Below are 18,349 nucleotides of genomic sequence, written 5' to 3'. Positions count from 1 at the left end.
ACTCCTCTCCCAGGAAGCCCATCCCACAACCCAGCAATGGGAGCACCAGTAAAAGCTTGGGCTTCGTCAAAACCTGGCTCCTGACAGTAAGTCATACATTCTCTTCTCCTGGAACTAATACAGTTGCTAAATCAGCTAGTCAGTTACAAGTCAGTTCTATACATCTTCTTAGTTATATTGTAGTAACTGAGTTCCCTAGACTAGTACCCCAATTTCTTTATACTTAAAGTCTGTCGTGAAGTATAGGAGCCCTACTGAGAATAGAAGCTACCTGCTCAGCCTATTTAGAGTGCAGAACTCTAGGCTGTACTTTCTTAATTAAAAAATATATATATTTATTTAGTTGAGAGACAGGCAGAGAGAGAAAGAGTGTGCAAGCGAGCACCAGGGCCTTTAGCCACAGCAAACAAACTCCAGAAGCGTGCGCCACCTTGTGTATCTGCCTTATGTGGGTCCTGAGGAATCGAACAGGGGTCCTCTGGCTTCACAGGTAAGTGTCTTAACCACTAAGCCATCTCTCCAACCCAGTTTTGCTTTTCCTTTGCATTTCTATGATCGTATCTAAAAAACACTGAAGAGGGCTGGAGAATTGGCTTAGCAGTTGAGCGCTTGCTTGCCTGTGAAGCCTAAGGACCCAGTTAGAGACTCGACTCCCTAGAACTCATGTTAGCCAGGTGCACAAGGGGGTGCACGCATCTGGAGTTCGTTTGCAGTGGCTGGAGGCCCGGGCATGCCCATTCTCTCTCTCTCTTTCTCTGTCTGTCGCTTTCAAATAAATAAATAAAAATAAACCAAAAAAAATTAAAAAAAAAACAACACTGAAGAGGCATGACAGTTACCTTTAGCTGTCTAAAAGGCAACCATGTCCAAGGCAGACATAAGCCTACATAAGACTATAAGTAACCAGCTGGGCATATGCATCTGCAGGTAAGCTACCAAAATACTGAAGTTATACATGTGTTTCCAAAACTTTTAACTGAAAAAATGGAAATAACAATAGGGCCAAACCCTGCATACATAAGAACACCACACAGAAACTCTCAAAGAAACTGGCTCAAGAAGACCTCATCCCACTGAGGAAAATCTACTTGTTTTCTCCCTACTTACTCGATTTTACAATGGCTCCTAAGTATTTTTTTTTTTTAAGATCAGTCACACACATTAACACATTCTAGTTAAAACATCCTTTTAAAAGAGGGCCCTGGAAAACAAATGAAAATGCACTGAGGTTGAAAGAAACAGCAAATCCAAATCCATCCTTCAGACATGATGAATTCAGATGAATAGCCCAACTTGCTATCAGGTAGCTACCACAACCTATTTTATTTTTAATTTCATTCAGTAACTCTGGAAAAACTCAATAGCATGGGAAGATGTGGTTCAAAATTAAACTTACCTTGTCTTAAACTTCACACATCAAAATATTATCTATTCTTTCTTACATGCAATTAATATACATGAGTTCTGTAAGTATCACTTAATATAAAACACATCAAATAATAAAACTAGTAAAAAGTTTAAACACATGTGAGGACTGTTAGTTATACAAACATTTCTTAAGAATGGAGATGTTAGTGCTGGAGAGATGGCTGAGCGGTTAAGGTTCTTGCCTGCAAAACCTTAGAACAGTTTTGAATCTCCAGGTCCCACGTGCTGTGCCTCATTGTTTTATTTACTTATTTAAGTATAAATAGGTAAATACTGAACTTTTGTTTTCTGGTGAGGTGTTACTATTTTCAGAGTTGTAATTTATTTCATGATTTGATTCTTTTTTTTATTTTTTATTTTTTTATTTTTTTAATTTTTATTAACATTTTCCATGATTATAAAATATATCCCATGATGATTTGATTCTTAAAAATAGCTCAAGAGTTTTGAGACATTTTATTAACTTATAGGTTATAGTGTAATTCATAGATAGATAAGATAGATAGATTGATTTCAAAATGTGTTTTTTTTTCATAAAAGGCGGTCTTTTTATTCTAGAGTATTCACTTTAAATTTTATGTAACTTTGATGGGTAGTACAATTTCATATTTCAGAAACCAACAAACACAAAGTATTTGATGGGAAAAGCCTCTTATCCTAGCCCATCTACTCATCATGTCCATGCTGATGCAGACCAGCTAAGGTTCTTTTTCTCCAAAGACTGACTTTAGTATAGATACAAGACATCACTGGCCTTTCTCCCACCCACAGACCTGAGGCAGGTCTCTTACCTTTTTCTTCACTAGCGACTCTCGTTCTCGGTCCCGTTTCTTCCACTCCTCTGCAAGAGCCTGCATATGAGCCAGTTCTTTCTGCTTCAGCTATAAAAGGAAGATGAAGAAGTCACAACTCCACATATTTTAAATAAGAACAATGTTTTTAGCTAGGAAACTAATACTGAACACCCATTTTTAAGGCAATATATTTTATTCATAAAAAGAAAAAGGAACCAAATGTTGTGGTTCAAGCCTTTATAGGAGGCTGAGCAAGCTAGGAGCATCACCACAAGTTCAAGGCCAGCTTGAGCTACAGAATGATCCCAGGCCAGCCTGGAGCAGAGTAAGACTCTGACTCAAAAACAAACCAGGGCTGGAGTGATGGCTTAGCAGTTAAGGCACTTGCCTGCAAAACCTGACAACACAGGTTCAATTCCCAGCACCCATGTAAAGCCAGATGCACAAAGTGGAACATGGCGCTGGAGTTTGTCTGTAGTAGCTAGAGGCCTTGGCTCACCAGTTCTCATCCCCCAACCCTGCCAACTCTCTATTTACAAATAATAAAAATATTAAAAGAAACCAGAAAACATTGGGTGTTTGAGCTGGGCGTAGACATGTAATTGTAGCGCTTCGGAGGCAGAAACAAGAGGATGAGTTCAGAGTGGACCAGGACCAGACTGGACTACATGACATAACAAACAAAGCCAACAACAAAGCATGAAGCCTGGCTTGAAGCAAGTAATGCACATGAATATAATTCAGGAAACAAAAGAGCCAACAGTGAGTTCTGTTCTCTAACTTTCTACACAAATAAGAACCTGAGATTTCAAACATTATTAATCTTGCCCAACAACAACGAACAATTAAAAAAAAAAACAAAAACTTTTTTTGTCTTTCTTTTTTGAAGTAGGGTTTCACTGTAGCCCAGGCTGAACTGGAATTCACTATGTAGTCTCAGGGTGGCCTCGAACTCATGGTAATCCTCCTACCTCTCCCTCCCAAGTGCTGGGATTAAAGGCGTACACCACCACAGCTGGCAAAAAACATCTTTTTTTACTTACTTACTTACTTATTTGAGAAAGAGCCAGATAGAGACAAATAGAATGGGCACACGAGGGCCTCCAGTCACTGCAAACGAACTCCAGACGTGTGCACTCCCTTGTGCACCTTGGCTCACCATGTAGGGCCTGGAGAATCGGACCAGGGTCCTTTGGCTTTGCAGGCAAGCACCTTAACCACTAAGCCACCTAACCAGTCCCAACAATGAACAAATTTTAGGAAATCTTTCTAAATGGTATCTGCCAAATGGCCACATTTCAGTTACTTTTACTCTCAGAAAAAAAGTATTCCTATGGGAAATAAAAATATACTAGACAGATAAAAATAAGTTTCTTAGAATAAAATTTAAGAAGCAACCTGATTTTCAAATAGGTCTTCCTGCATCTCCTTCCACATTTCTAGCTCAAGTGCAGCTTTGTATTCCAAGGTTTCTCGGGGCTCGGTGTGGGCCTCAGAAGGACAAGGTGCCGGGGGAAGAGAAGGTGGCTTCTGCTGGTGAGCAGGTAAGCCCTAAGGTGTAAGAGAAAGGCACCTGTCACGCATGCCACATGCACCTCACATTAGATCCCTCTGAAGGAATTTGGTCACAGCCGTATTTACCTGAGAGGAATCGGAAACAAAAACCTCACGCGTTTTTATTAGTCCATAATCTTCTAGAGTCACTGTGTAAGAAAGATCCATTATTCTGTTATTTGACCTGCAAATGGAATAAGAATTGTCTTAAGGTCACAGAAGCATTTTGTGTTTTTATTTTATTTTCTCTTGTACTTCCCCAGTGCTGCAGAGTGGAGGAAAAAGAAAGCATGTTTCTTGTACAGTGTACTCTTGGTACTGAAACTGGCCGCTTACAAGCTTCAAGAACTTCTATACGCATGATTTACTTGAGCAACACAAACAACCCGCTATGTGAATAACCAGTTACTACAAAATTACCTAAGCACTGCATTTGTTTTGAAAAATCAAGAAGTCAAAAGGGTGAAGCTAAAATCCGCGCACATGGACAGTGTGCTGACTCTGGCTTGCTCAGCATGTCACACGAGCGTGCAGAGCGGCGGCGCTGCTCCTGTCCTGCGCGTGGGGACACGTGCTCCACACCACAGTCCTAAGCTGGTTTGCTCTCTGCTGTTCTGAGGTGCTAGGGAGCACGCCCGAAGCACATGCTGGACAGGAGCTCCTCTACTGAGGTATCCCCCAGCCACAAATGTGGTTCTCACTACCTCTAAAACACACTCACGAATTCATGCGGCAAAACGTTCGTGACAACATCCCTCCACTTGATGATGCAAATTAACTTGAATTCTTTACGTACTCTTTCCAGGATGAATACACATGTAAATCATATGTAAGCATTGGCATGTGATGATTCCTACAACAGGATAATTATATAACTTTGCCATAATTAGCATCTCTGTACCACAGAACTTCATGCAATAGATACTAAAAACAAGACAAAATATCCAAGGAAAATAAATAAAATCTTGGCAATCAAAAACCATAGTTTTATCTAAATCAAATTCAGCCCTTAAAAAAAAAAAAAAACTTTAAGGGCTGGAGAGATGGCTCAGTGGTTACAGTGCTTGTCTGCAAAGCCTAACGACCCAGGTTCAAATTCTCTAGCAGCCATGTAAATCCAGAGGCACAAAGCGGCGCCTGAGCTACATGCATCCCAGTCCTCAGCAGTCCACTGTAAACACTGTCTCTAAATGCTGCCCTACTGCATTCTCAGACTTCATTCTTCAAGTGGAGCAGGCACTGCATTTTCAGTCAAAAATAACATAAACACCCGGCTAACATGTAAAGGGGCACACTGCTAGCGATACAAATAAAGCAGTAAAAGCAAAAGCAACAACAAACAGCAGATTCTTAATTTTAGCAGTGCCATGTTAAAAACAGGAGGTATACTTAGTAATCTGAATAAAAATTATGTTATTACAGCCAGAAAACTTTGTTTTCTTTTGTGAAGTAGAAAGGCTTACTGGAAAGCTAACAATCAATCCGGAATATAGATGCCAGCAAGCCAGGTCAAAGAAAAATGACAAGCTAAAAGAAGACGTGCAGTGTAAGTTGTGGCTTGCTAGCCAGGATCATTCGACAAGCGGGCGGCAGAGGGAGATGAGGCTGTGGAGTCCATTACCCCTGTGCTGATGTAACAGGCACTCTCTCACTCAAGGTCTGACGCCAACACTGTTCACCACTGGAGCCTAAGAACCGTGTTTTCTCTGAAGACAGGATGTTAGAAAGCTGGATTCTTGCAATCCCCAGGAGTAAGTCCTTACTCATTTTATCCTTGTGCCATAACTCAACCAGCAATGGAATCCTACAGAAGACAAAAACATGTGCTCATACCTATTAGTTCTGAATGAAAGGATTTTCCAAATTAAAATCTGTGAATGCCTTTCATGTAGTCAATGTTTTGTTTCCTAAAAATTCAATTAATACAATGATTACAGGCTCAATTCCACAGTTAACAAATATGAAACACTATTATATATTCTATATTGCTAAGCAATAAAGAAAAAACACATTATGCTCAAAAGTCATGAGAAAATTTGTAGCTAACTTTCACTATTCCTTTAAGAATAAATGTGAATTATGATACTCTGAGAAGACAGATACAATTTTTCTTTTTTTTTCTTTTTTTTCAATTTCTTTTTCTTTTTTAATTCCATGATTATAAAAAATATCCCCCCCAAAAAATTAAAATAAAATAAAATAAAATAAAAATATCCCTTTGCAGCCCTTTGCAGATACATTTTTTTCTTGAAATCTTCTATATGTAGATCACTACTTGTAGTTCATAAATGAAAATGTACAAGAAAATAATATAACACTCCTTCTGTGAACGTGATAATCAAAACTATTTCGCTGATTTCTGTATATGAGGAAATGTCATAACCGCTTTTCTAAGCACCTTCATCAATCACAGGCTGACTAACAACCGTGAATGTCTAAACTCATACAAGTAAGACATGAGCATCAGAAAAGAACATTTATTAAAAAAAAAAAAAAAAAAAAAGAGCCAGGAGTCGTGGCTCACGCCTTTAATCCCAGCACTTGGGAGGCAGAGGTGGGAGGATTGCCATGAGTTTGAGGGCACCCTGAGACTCCATAATGAATTCCAGGTCAGCCTGAGCTACAGGGAGACCCTACCTCGAAAAGCCAAAAAAAATAGGGGGGGTGCTGGAGGGAAGGCTTTAGCAGTTAAGGCATTTGCCTGCAAAGCCTAAAGACCCAGGCTCAATTCCCCAGGTCCCATGTAAGCCAGACGCACAAGGGTGCGCATGAGTCTGGAGTTCGTTTGCAATGGCTGGAGGGCCTTGATGTGCCCATATTCTCTCTCTCATATGCCTCTCTCTCTCTCAAATAAATAAAAAATTAATTTTTTAAAAAACACCATAAAGCTCTATAGTAGAGGTACAAATGCTGCTGACATCTGTCAATGTGTGATTCTCAAGTGCATAAATGCTATAGGTTCACACCTATACACTTGTGTCCTGTTAACAATGCTACATATCTTTAAGAGTCATTTTACACACACGTCCACACATTACCGGAAGAAGGTGTCCTGCAACTGATGAGGCATAGTTGCAAAATCAAATGCACAGTAAGACTGAGGAAGAAAAACCTCCATGTTCTTCCGAACTTCTACGGGAGGGTTAGTCATAATAGGAGCCGCACTTCCAAAGAATGGATATGAGTACCTAGAATTGAAGAATATGTGATATAGGTTAAGGTGGACTTACGTCTGGATTCTAAGTGTTCATATTACAATCAAATAGATTTTTTTTTGTTTATTTTTTATTTATTTGTTTGAGAGCAACAGACAGAGAGAAAGAGGCAGATAGAGAGAGAAAAAATGGGCATGCCAGGGCCTCCAGCCTCTGCAAACGAACTCCAGATGCGTGCGCCCCCTTGTGCATCTGGCTAACGTGGGACCTGGGGAACCGAGCCTCGAACCGGGGTCCTTAGGCTTCACAGGGAGAGCTTAACCACTAAGCTGTCTCTCTTGCCCACAAATAGAATTTTTAAGATAAAAATGGTGGCACAAAGATGGGGAGATGGCCCATCAGTTAAAGGTGCTTGCAGACAAAGTCATGTAATTAGGGTTTGATTCCCCAGCACCCACTTAAGCCAGGTATAAAAAGTGGTAAACTACAAGCATCTGGCATTCATTTGCGGCAGAAAGAGACCCTGACACACACACACACTTGTGCCTGTGTGCAAACATGCACATGGAAATAAAGTATTTTCTTAAAAAAGAAAAAAAAAAAAAAAACCTGGTAGAACTACTATGCTGCCATTTCTTGAAGAGTTCCTTAAGAATGTGCATTCACTAGTTAAGTTTTTAAATTCATTCATTTGTTCTGGGGGGTACACATGTGCCATGGCACAGACGTGGAGGTCAAAGGACGATGTCAACATGCCTGTGCTTGGCCTTCTCTGAGACAGGCCTCTTGCCATTGCAACTGAATGCTGGGCTGCAGAGGAACGCCAACCTTGCTGGCGCAGGAAGTGTGGAGTCTACTGGCTCTGCTTCCCACTGCTGGAAGTGCACTGGGGCCAAAGATGCCTGACCGATTGTGCATTCAGCTTCTCATGGGTGCTGGGGATTGAACCCGGGTAAGCAGGTTTTGTAAGCAAGTGTCTTTAACCACTTAGCAATCTCCACAGCCCCCCAAGTGCTCATCCTTTCTTATCTTTGCAAGCCCAGGAGTAAACAGACCATTCCTGCAGGTCGTGTGCACTCATGAAATGCTTTATGCAGTTACGTCCTCACAGATTATGGACTTAAAAGCTTTTAGTCAATGCCAAAAGAATGCATTTATAGTAATATGTTTTTGAACAGAGAATCAAAATTCAAACGTACTATGGATAAATCAACAAGTGGCATAACACTATGTCTTTATCATTTAAAAAAAAAAAAACATGAGGACTGCAGGGATGGCTTAGCAGCTAAGGTGTTTGCCTGAAAAGCCAAAGGGCCCAGGTTCGATTCCCCAGGACCCACGTTAGCCAGATGCACAAGGGGGCGCACGCGTCTGGAGTTTGTTTGCAGTGGCTGGAGGCCCTTGCATACCCACTCCATCACTCTTTTTCCCTTTCTCTTCCTCTTTTTCTGTCAAATAAATAATATTAAAATAACATGAGATTAAATGTAAGAATACCTTAATGTTTCTGAATTTACTGTAAATTTCAAGATATTTAAGATAAAAATAGTAGGAATAGGATTGGGAAGATGGCTCAGTGGTTAAATGTGATTGTTTGCAAAGCCTTCTAGCCCAGTTCCTCAGCACCCATGTAAAGGCAGACACAAAAGCAACATGAGCTTTAACATAAAGACATTACAATCATCTTATATCTTGTTGTTCATATACATAGCTAAAATTTAAGTTCTACTAATAAAAACTGCTTTTGCTGCAAAAGATACACCCTGCATGTTCACCCAATAATTATTCATCCACTGAAGCTTGTTACCTCACAGAACCCCAACACCCCACTACAGTATGGAGTGGTAAAAAGAAAAGCAGATTCGGATGAACTTTTGTTTTACTTCCAAACACTATTCTTATTTCAAAAATCACCACACAGTTGAAAACTACAAGGTCATACGAAGGCAGAGCATAACATAAACTTTGCCACATGGAAAACAAGCTGAAAGACCAGCACTCTAGAAAGTTCCCTGGACTGATGAATCGAATACCAAACCAGCATCGAGTAATTCTGGGCAGAGCACTGGAAAGGCCATGATAGTCAACTTGGGGTACTGTTTCCCTCTTGCTTTGTCAAGTGAATTACAGCTTCCTGCCTTTGCTGACTTTACCAACCTGCCATTTCCACTAGGCTGACCTGTCTAGATGGCGAAATGCGGGCACTTAATGACTAAACAAAGTGGTCCTGATGAGAAGACGCAAGACATGCTTTCTTAAGTGAGATGTTTGCGTCTCTGTCACATATCTGATTTTAGGTTGTGCCTTATTCCATGATCAACGCCAACATCCTCTTGGGGTGTACTATGATTAAATATTCTGTAGCCACAGAAGAGATATCTTTAGATAAAGATGTAAAGGGGAAGAAAAGACAAAAAAAAAATAGCCTGAAGAATAATAATTCTATTTCCTGAAATAGGAAAATGTCTTTGAGAAAAGCTCAGGAAAGAAAAATAGTTTTCCCATCTTGAATTTCTAAATAAAACTTTTTAGTTGCAGCTAGAGAGATGGCTTAGTGTTTTAAATGCTTGCCTGCAAAACTAAAGGACCTAAGTTCAATACCCACATAAAGCCAGATGCACAAAGCATATGCACCTAAAGTGCATGTAAGCTGAAGGCCCTGGTGTGCCCATTCTCTCTCTCTCTCTCTCTCTCTCAAAATAATAAGTAAAATATTTTTTACAAAATTTAGTAGTAACTGTCAGCATTTAACTTGTCAAATAAAGAACGTAAACAGACATAGAAAGACTTTCATCCAAAGAATTCACAGCCATAACCAGGGCTGGATCTTGGATTTGTTCAATATTAATCTACAAGTGCGGAGGATTTAAAAATCACTTGAGAAGGAATCACATAGCTGAAAACTCAGATATAGCTGTGGGTTTATGTAGGCAGCTGAGGGCAGGCATGACACAAATCACAGCAGGCAGCAAGCTGGTAAGACTTCTAGAAACAGCGCGCCAAGATTACAAAAGGATTAACAACTTGGAATCAGGGAGCAACGTGAACGCATGCTCCAAAGGAAGTCACGATCATGGAAAGTTAAATTCTCCACGTACATTGTATGACACTTCGTTATTTCTCAGTCCCCGAAATCTATGAACGTGTAGGGTTGCTGAAAAGGAACTGTGCCTGCAGTCATTTAGTAAGTGACTGGGAGCAGCGGCTCTGCACGTCGAGTCCTGGCTCTGCCTCCTGCTAGTCCATAAGCGTGACCTTTTCAATGTAAGGAATGCAACTTCCCACAGAAAACACACACACTACCCCACTGTTATTTTGACCTGAAGTACCTCTTTCCAGAAATAAGCAAGCAAGCATTACAACTGAACCGGCAGCACACAATGACTATGAAGACCTACAACGCCAAACAGGAGCGGCCACTTTCCCAGTGCCTCTCTGGCTCAAGCTCAAAGTCATTAGGATTTAAAACTTTACCGACTCTGACAAATCAATGTTATATCTTTGGTGGCATTCTCTGCAACTCCCCAAACAGAGGAAAAACATTTCTCCCCAAACAAAATCAAACCATACCTCAATATGCAGTTAACTGGAAAACTAATTTCCAGGCCATGGATGCTCCTTAAGTCTATTGAAAAGCAGAAGTGATGCGATGTCGCGGGAACAGCAATCTTCTGTCCTGACGTTACTTCTGAGGCGTGGGAAGTAACCACTGGCTGGGCCAATGAAGCGGGTACAGAGCTAATGCCTAACACGAACATCAGTTTTCTTAAAAAGTTGTCCAGGCAATTTAAAGATAGAATCTCACTGACTTTCATGCCGGGAATTTGACTATTTTGCTTCACGCATGTAAGAACTGAGCCATAAGCATCTCTTTAAAGAGGCTTGCTCCAAATTACTAGGCTTTGATTCACACTCTAGAATCATGTAAAGAAAGCACAGAGTGGGCATGGTGGCATGTTCCTGCAGTAACAGCACTTCAAGGCTATGGCACTAAGATCACAAGTTAAGGGCAGCCTGCATTAGTTAATGACAAGAGCCCGTCTTGGAGAATGAGGTTATGGGAAGCAAAGGTACTCTCAGCACACACTACAAGACATGAAAACAAGCAGAATTAATACAACACTGTGGGACTACTTGACTCTAAGAGGTACATGCGTCTCACTGAACATCTGAAGAGCTGTACTGGAGACTTACTATAGATATAAATATGAACATATATGAAATATATAAACATAAATACCTTTACAAAGCAGTGACTGTTTTAGGCACATATGAAAGAGACCAACACAGTGAAAACTTGAAAAGAGATCGACCTTGTCTAAGCCTATGATAGACCAACAATACCTAATAAGTGGTCAAGTCAAACAGCTACTCAGAGGGGAAGTGAACCTTGCCACGGGAACCCTAATTTACCGTCACTTACTTATGTTGCTAGTTGCAACTGCAGGCGGTTATGTGATGTATAGAAAATTTTTATAAAAATAGATGCATACATTTTCAGACTCATTCTTTAGAATGAAAATAATGAGGTTATTAGAAGGAGTTAATAGCTCTTTGCTTGAAAAATCTAGTGAATTTGTTTAATTCAACAGTCTAAAGATCCATATGGCAGAACTATGTTCTTTTATTTCTTTTGAATAGATTATTTCCAATAAAAGTAAAATGGAAATTTCTCACTGTAACAAACTCTACTATGAATCTAAGTAGACTGAAATTATGTTAAATCAGATTTTTATATCACCACTATAGACTCTTGATTCTTACAAAGCTCTTCAATTTTCATTAACCACCTCCCTTTCAAAGTTCTCACAGTCACTTATTAATTAGATGGCTGCAATACCCAGTATCTCAAATATGAAAAGCACATCTTACCTTTTAGACTTTGTTTTGCATCCTTGTCATATTGTAGGCTTTCTACTTCACTTTCTGTTGCATCATCTTTAGTTGGAGGTGTCTGGTTATGAGGCAGAACAGGTGACACACTGGGTGATTTTGGTCCAGTAAGTGTCTTCTCCTTTATGGGAGTTAAAACTCTCTTCTTTGAATGCTCTGTGTTATGTCCATTCTGGGTCTTTAAGTCAATTAAGGACTAGAAACAATGTTAAAAAATAAAATACAATTTGCAAAATGCTTTCCTTTATAAGTAAGAAAAAATATGCTTCTTTTTAAAAAATACAAGCTTCCTTTCTCAGTCTTGGCATTACTAGTCTACTGTCTTCATAATTTGCAAATTTTCTTAAAGCATCTAGGACCAGAAAAAGGAAGATGAACAGGAAGAAAATACAGAAACTGGAGCCGGGTACCAGAATGCATCCTAACAGGTAAGGAAGGATATTTGAGAAAAGCAGTCTGGCATGAGTGACACTGAGAACAGTGATTCCTATCAAGCCAGTGCAGTGGTGGGTTTTAAAGAACAGCATGTTAAAGTTGATTATTCAGATAGATTCAATTTAAAAAACATATATTGAGGGGCTGGGCAGATGGCTTAGCGGTTAAGGCTTTTGCCTGCAAAGCCAAAAGACCTTGGTTGAATTCCCCAGGACCCACATAAGCTAGATGAAGATGGCGCATACGACTGGATTTTGTTTGCAGTGGCTGGAGGCCTTGGTGCACCCATTCTCTCTCTCTCCGTCTCTCAAATAAGTAAACAAAAATAAAAACATACATTCAAACAAATACAAAAGCTGCCTCAAGTGTATAAGGACAGCAAAACACCATGTCAAGCAAGAGAGACACTACTGCTGCAGATTTCCCAAACTTGGACTGACCATGTCTTCCATCAGAATGTCCTTTTCTGCATAGCAAGTGGCTATAAGTATAGCCACAGCCTGCAAAGCAGAGGTCACTGCACTTTCTAAAAGGTTTCTTCCTTCCGAAATGGGACACTATTTAATGCAGGCCACTAATTAAGACACCAGGTAACTCCTAACAAGGCCCAACTTCCGTAATTACAAGCTCTACTGGGTGGTGGGGAAATGAAAGCAGAGTCACCACCTGCCTGGGGATCGACGCCTTCTCTCTGCAGAGCCACAGACACGCCCACAGTTGGGGCCAGCTCCTGCGGGATGGGCGCCAGCTTTTGTCTGGCTCGGTTTGGAGGGTCAAGGGTAAAAGCGCCCTCAACCGTGACTGGGCGCTGGTTGATTTCTGTGCTGCCTTTCTTCAGCAGTCCATTTAAGGGGACTTCCGTACTCCCGAGGGACTGGTCTCCACAGCACAGATGGATCTAGTATGAAAAGAAAAATGAAAACAGGGCTTGACAGTTCTGTCTCTTGTTCTCATACCACGAACTTACCAAGAGTTGTGAAATGATCACAGAAGGGAAGTATGCCACAGGGACTCACGGGCCTCCACACATGACTGCTAAAGCTAGAGATAAGTCATAAGATTACTAGTGACTCAGCAACAGCTACCAGGTGTCTTGCTTCTTTGTCTAGGAAGGCACACATGTATGCTATCCACCATTTCTCCATGCTGTCAGTAAGCTGTGGTTACCTTAATATTTCATATACTACTTTGTGTATGCAAATTATAGAGCAAAATGTCTGAATTTAAATAGAAAACAAATACCTCAAACATTTTTCTACATTTAACATTCATTTAAGCAGTTTTAAACATTAAGTAAGCATCAGCCTAATTAGGAATTCAAACACTGAAATGATTTTGTACTATCCACCAGGAAATACCTCAAGCGCTGCTCCTTTGTCACAAAAGGCTGTACAGGAAAAGGAAAAGGAACACCACGGGGATGGGCGCTGTCAGTCAATGACAGCTACGCAACAGCTCAACACTACCACCTTACACACGCAGCACCCCCACACAGACACAGGCCCATGACTATTCTTTCCCCTTATTAGGCTGAAGTCTTGCAAAACAGCAACTAGAGAACACTCATAAGCACTGCTGGCATGTTTCCTCTCCCACCGGCAGTAAGAGGTGAGCAAGCCTTCATCTCTCAAGCAGGGTCTCGTGACCACAGCAGAGTGCTGGGAGTGCAACGGTGGGCATAACCATCGCCTGTCCACTGCTCAGAGCCTCGTCAAAGCTTGTAAATAGCTGTCCATCAATCTCCTATCTATTTTTGCAGGGCTTAGAACTGAACCCAGGGCCTCGTGCATGGTAGGCTCTACCACTGAGTCATATCTCCAGCCCTACTACTTAGCCTTAATATTGTTGAGTGCAATATAATGTAATATAATATAACTTTCCCTCATATACTGGGTAAAAAGAAAGAAAAAGAAGAAAGCTGGTGCATCAGGTCTGCATCCCAGAGTTCGGGATCTCAGGATGCAGCTGAGTGTGATATTTTTATAGGCTAGAAAAGAAGTATTTTTATGACTCAAGTGCTCATGGAAATTAATAAACCATGAGGATATAATACCAGAATAAAATTCTAACCATTTTTATCTGCATTTTAATATATTACGTGGTGTCAGTTTTTGAAATATCTTGAATTTAGCAGAACGATATACCAAAATGAAAGTCTAACCACTTATGTATTTCACTACCCTACTTATTTTTGCAATCCAAGTAATTATCATATGTAAAAGAGTAACTTCTACTAGCAAAGTTTACATTAAAAACAGAATTTAACTGGAAAAGTGCTTACAAAACATACCCTAGGGCAGGTTCACAAAAGTGTTCTTAGTTGGGGAGGTGGCTCGGTGGGTAGAGCACTTGCTGCCAAGCATGAGGACCTGGCTGTAGATGCCCAGAGCCCACATAATGCTGGGCACAGTACCTGTGCCTGCAGTCCCAGCACTACAGAGGCTGAGCCAGGGACTCTGGAGCTCTGTGGCGATTCTAAGTGAACCTGTGAGCTCCACGTTCACTGAGAGCTGGTCTCAAAGAACAAGGTCAAGAGCAACTGAGAAAGAAACCCAGCACCAACCACTGGTCTCAGCACCAGTACGTACAGGTGCCCACACACCTGCAAACAAATGCATCCACACATGCACGTGCCTCACACATACATGCCACACCACGCTTGTTTCCAATCTTAATAATAAGGTTAATTTTTAAAGGAAGAGTGTAATCTTTGTGCTGAGCACGGACATCTACGCTGATAATGCAGAAGCCAAGCCAGTGTCCACAGGTATAACTTCTTACTAAAAAGTATGGATAACTGATAAGCCTCATTTCTCAGTGTCTGAGTGTGGTACTTTGAAAGCATGGCCCCCAAACTCAGGTGTTTTATTAAAATTGAGTTTGCAGCTTCAGCCCCCAGCAGGTGGACCCCTGCTTCAGGGGGCGGGTAACAGGCGGCAGAACTTAGCTCCAGCCCAGAGGTATGCAGACAAGTTCTGACCTCCATTGGGGTCCCTGCTTGTTCCTTTTTGGTGTTGCTGGCTGGTGGTGGTTTCTCTCTCTGCTTGGATTTATGAATGGGAGTCACTGATGGAACGTCCTCTGGATCTGTAAGCTTGAAATAAGTCCCTTCCTCCCATAAAACTGCTCCGCTGGATGTTCCTCCCAGCATCGTGGAACTATCTACAACACTGAGTAATAATAAAATTCTGAAGTAACTGTAATTCCAATGATCTCATGACTTAAATAATACCCACAAAACTACAAGGTGTAGCAGAAAGCTCTCTACAACTGGAAGTCCAGTTCTAGTACCCCACATCTGTTGAAGTACTTGCCTGCAGTTTAGGATGAAGAGCCAGGTAGACACGAAGAACTTCCACGCTGCTACGTATGCGAACAGATGCTCTCTCTGGCTCAAAGTTTGGGTTCATTAAATCATTGAAGGGTTCATTTGTAACATCATTTCCCAATAAAGAATAGTAAAAGAAAAACTCAGGCTGTCGTTCTGGAAGCTTCATTGTACAAGGAATTAACTAAAAAGTTAAGAAAAAATAAGAGCATTACTTTCTAAACCACTATACACGTATGTCCCTGTTATATATCAAAAATACATAAAATATTGATAAATTCCAAGTATTAAAATTAACTACCCAAAATATGTAAATCTCTTCCAATTTACTACTTTTTATTTTTTGTAGTAGCGACATGGGGATCAAACTAAGAGCCTTAAGAATGCTAGGTAAGTGCATTATCACTGAACCACATATTAAGTTGTTGGTATGTTTTTTAATTTGTATTTATTTATTTGAGAGCGACAGACAGAGAGAAAGAGGCAGAGAGAGACAGAGAGAGAGTGAGTGGAGAGTGGGCGTGCCAGGTCCTCCAGCCACCACAAACGAACTCTAGATGCATGCACCCCCTTGTGCATCTGGCTAAAGTGGGTCCAAGGGAATCAAGCCTTGAACCAGGGTCCTTAGGCTTGACAGGCAAGCGCTTAACTGCTAAGCCATCTCTCCAGCCCAAGTTGCTGGCATTTTATGAGACAGGGTCTCATCACCTGGGCTCAAACTCATAATCCTTCTCTCTTAGCTTCCTAAGTGGTAGGATTACAGGAATGTATCACAATACCTAGACCCTTGCTACAAAATTACTAATTTGATTAATTTTTCAAAGTATTGTTTTAGAAAAACACAAAAAAAGAAAAATAGGCATGGTGGTAGACACACAGGATGTGAGAGCAGATCCAGGGCAACTTTAGCTATGGAGTGAGTTTGAGGTCATCCTGGGTACATGAGAGCCTATCTCAAAAGCACAAAGAACAAAATGAAACAAAGAACAAAGGCACTGAAGACTCTCAGTGTGTTTTTGTTGTTTTAAATTTTTCATTTCATTCAGCATACGTGAAAATTTGTTTTAGGAGTTGAATATTTTAAACAAAGCTTTCCTTATTTTCATATGCTTTACTTTCTTATTCCATCAACAAGGCTATTTTATAAGAGAAAAGATTGTTTAAATCTTAATCCAGACTATTTAATATAAAACACCTTAGTCTATGTCTTTATTTTTTTAAGTATTTTTATTTATTTATTTGACAGAGAGAGAGAGAATGAGCATGCCAGGGCCTGCAGCCACTGCAAACAAACTTCTCACACATGTGCCCCCTTGTGCATCTGGCTAACGTGGGTCCTGGGGAATTGAGCCTGGGTCCTTTGGCTTTGCAAGCAAACGCCTTAACCACTAAGCCATCTCTTCAGCCCTATGTCTTTTATTGTTAAGAAAAAGTTTTGAGGAGCTGGAAAGATGGTTCAGCAGTTAAAAGCGCTTGCCTGCAAAGCCTGATGGCTTGAGTTTGATTCCCCAGGAGCAATGTCAAGCCAGATGAGCACCCATTCTCTATGTCTCTGTTTACAAATAAATATTTTTAAAAAAACAAAACTTTGGTATCTATAAACTAGGAGCTACCAAATATGATTGTAGTAGGAATAAAGTTCTGAGCCATTACTTTCATCGCTACATATAGAAGATGAGATTTCTGTCCTACAAGACATTCCTTCTGCATGGGTGTGTATAGTACACACGTGCACATGCATGCACAATATGGGTAGGCAAAGGCCAAGACCAGACATCTTCCTCTACCACTCTGCAACTTCTAAAAAGAATATTTATTTATTTATTTTGGTTTCTCTAGGTAGAGTCTCACTCTAAGCCCAAACTGACCTGGAATTCACTACATACTCTCTCAGGGTGGTCTCGAACTCACAGCCATCCTCCTACGTCCGCCACTGAGTGCTGGGATTAGGCCTGCAACACCGTGGCCCAGCATGCACCTTATTTTTTGATACTAGCTCTTGCCTGAGCCAAAAGCTCACTGACTCTGCGAGTCTAACTAGCCAATAAACCCAAGACGATGGCTGTCTTATCTCTGCCTCCTGACTGCCAGGATTACAGACACACATCACTACTTTCAGCCTATCTTTAAGCAGACTTTAAATGTTCATTATAGTCAGAAAATAAGCTGTAAGTCCATCAATTTTGGGGCTAAAAAAGTTAACACTAAATTTGTAAAACAAGTGACAACCACTTAGACTATAATAGCACACTATAGGACATATTACAAATGCACACCGATTATTTGTACCTAGACATTAAAATGTATTTGTTTAACTGGATACACTTTATTTACTCAGGCAGACTTACAGAGATATCAAGAGGAACACCTATACACCTGCAAACCTGTTGACTATACAGACCACAAACTCTGGAGACAGACACCAAGCCCCACTTCCAGTTTTATCAGTGGATTGTTGTGAAACCTTGGGAAAATTATCAAATTGTTTCATGCCTCCTTTTCTCTTAGGAATGCTGAAGTATGACATTGCCAATCAGAGAGTTGGTGGTTGATGTGTGAAAAGAAGAAAATATATGGAGGGAAAAGTACACTACTTTGAACAATCATTATTATAGAAGAGTTTAATTAGGGGAGGCATTTACTTTCCTCCATGATCAAAAAATAATAAAAATAATTAGAAGTTAAGGGAATTTTTATATCTTCTATAGTACACAATGGGAAGTTCCACAATGGGAAGAAATTCTTTTAAAAGTCCTATAATA

The 18,349-nt window shown here is 40.5% G+C and overlaps 1 protein-coding gene across 3 annotated transcripts in view; it reads right to left on the bottom strand.

The window, feature by feature from the left end:
* Positions 1 to 18,349, bottom strand: part of Cep120 (centrosomal protein 120) — a 57,925-nt gene that overhangs the window by 23,415 nt on the left and 16,161 nt on the right. For 2 of the 3 annotated variants that reach the window (XM_004669191.2, XM_045130962.1), the window contains exons 6-14: positions 15,574 to 15,771; positions 12,930 to 13,157; positions 11,804 to 12,020; positions 10,502 to 10,676; positions 6,815 to 6,964; positions 5,398 to 5,580; positions 3,864 to 3,960; positions 3,621 to 3,773; positions 2,220 to 2,309 (exon numbers count right to left, since the gene is read on the bottom strand). In XM_004669191.2, coding sequence (XP_004669248.1) covers positions 2,220 to 2,309; positions 3,621 to 3,773; positions 3,864 to 3,960; positions 5,398 to 5,580; positions 6,815 to 6,964; positions 10,502 to 10,676; positions 11,804 to 12,020; positions 12,930 to 13,157; positions 15,574 to 15,771 — 1,491 coding nt within the window. The remainder of the gene's footprint in view (positions 1 to 2,219; positions 2,310 to 3,620; positions 3,774 to 3,863; positions 3,961 to 5,397; positions 5,581 to 6,814; positions 6,965 to 10,501; positions 10,677 to 11,803; positions 12,021 to 12,929; positions 13,158 to 15,573; positions 15,772 to 18,349) is intronic. The other variant, XM_045130963.1, reaches the window with a different exon arrangement.

Source organism: Jaculus jaculus, chromosome 12, assembly GCF_020740685.1.
Source record: "Jaculus jaculus isolate mJacJac1 chromosome 12, mJacJac1.mat.Y.cur, whole genome shotgun sequence".
NCBI lineage: Eukaryota > Metazoa > Chordata > Mammalia > Rodentia > Dipodidae > Jaculus > Jaculus jaculus.
This window is presented reverse-complemented; position numbering and strand designations above follow the sequence as displayed.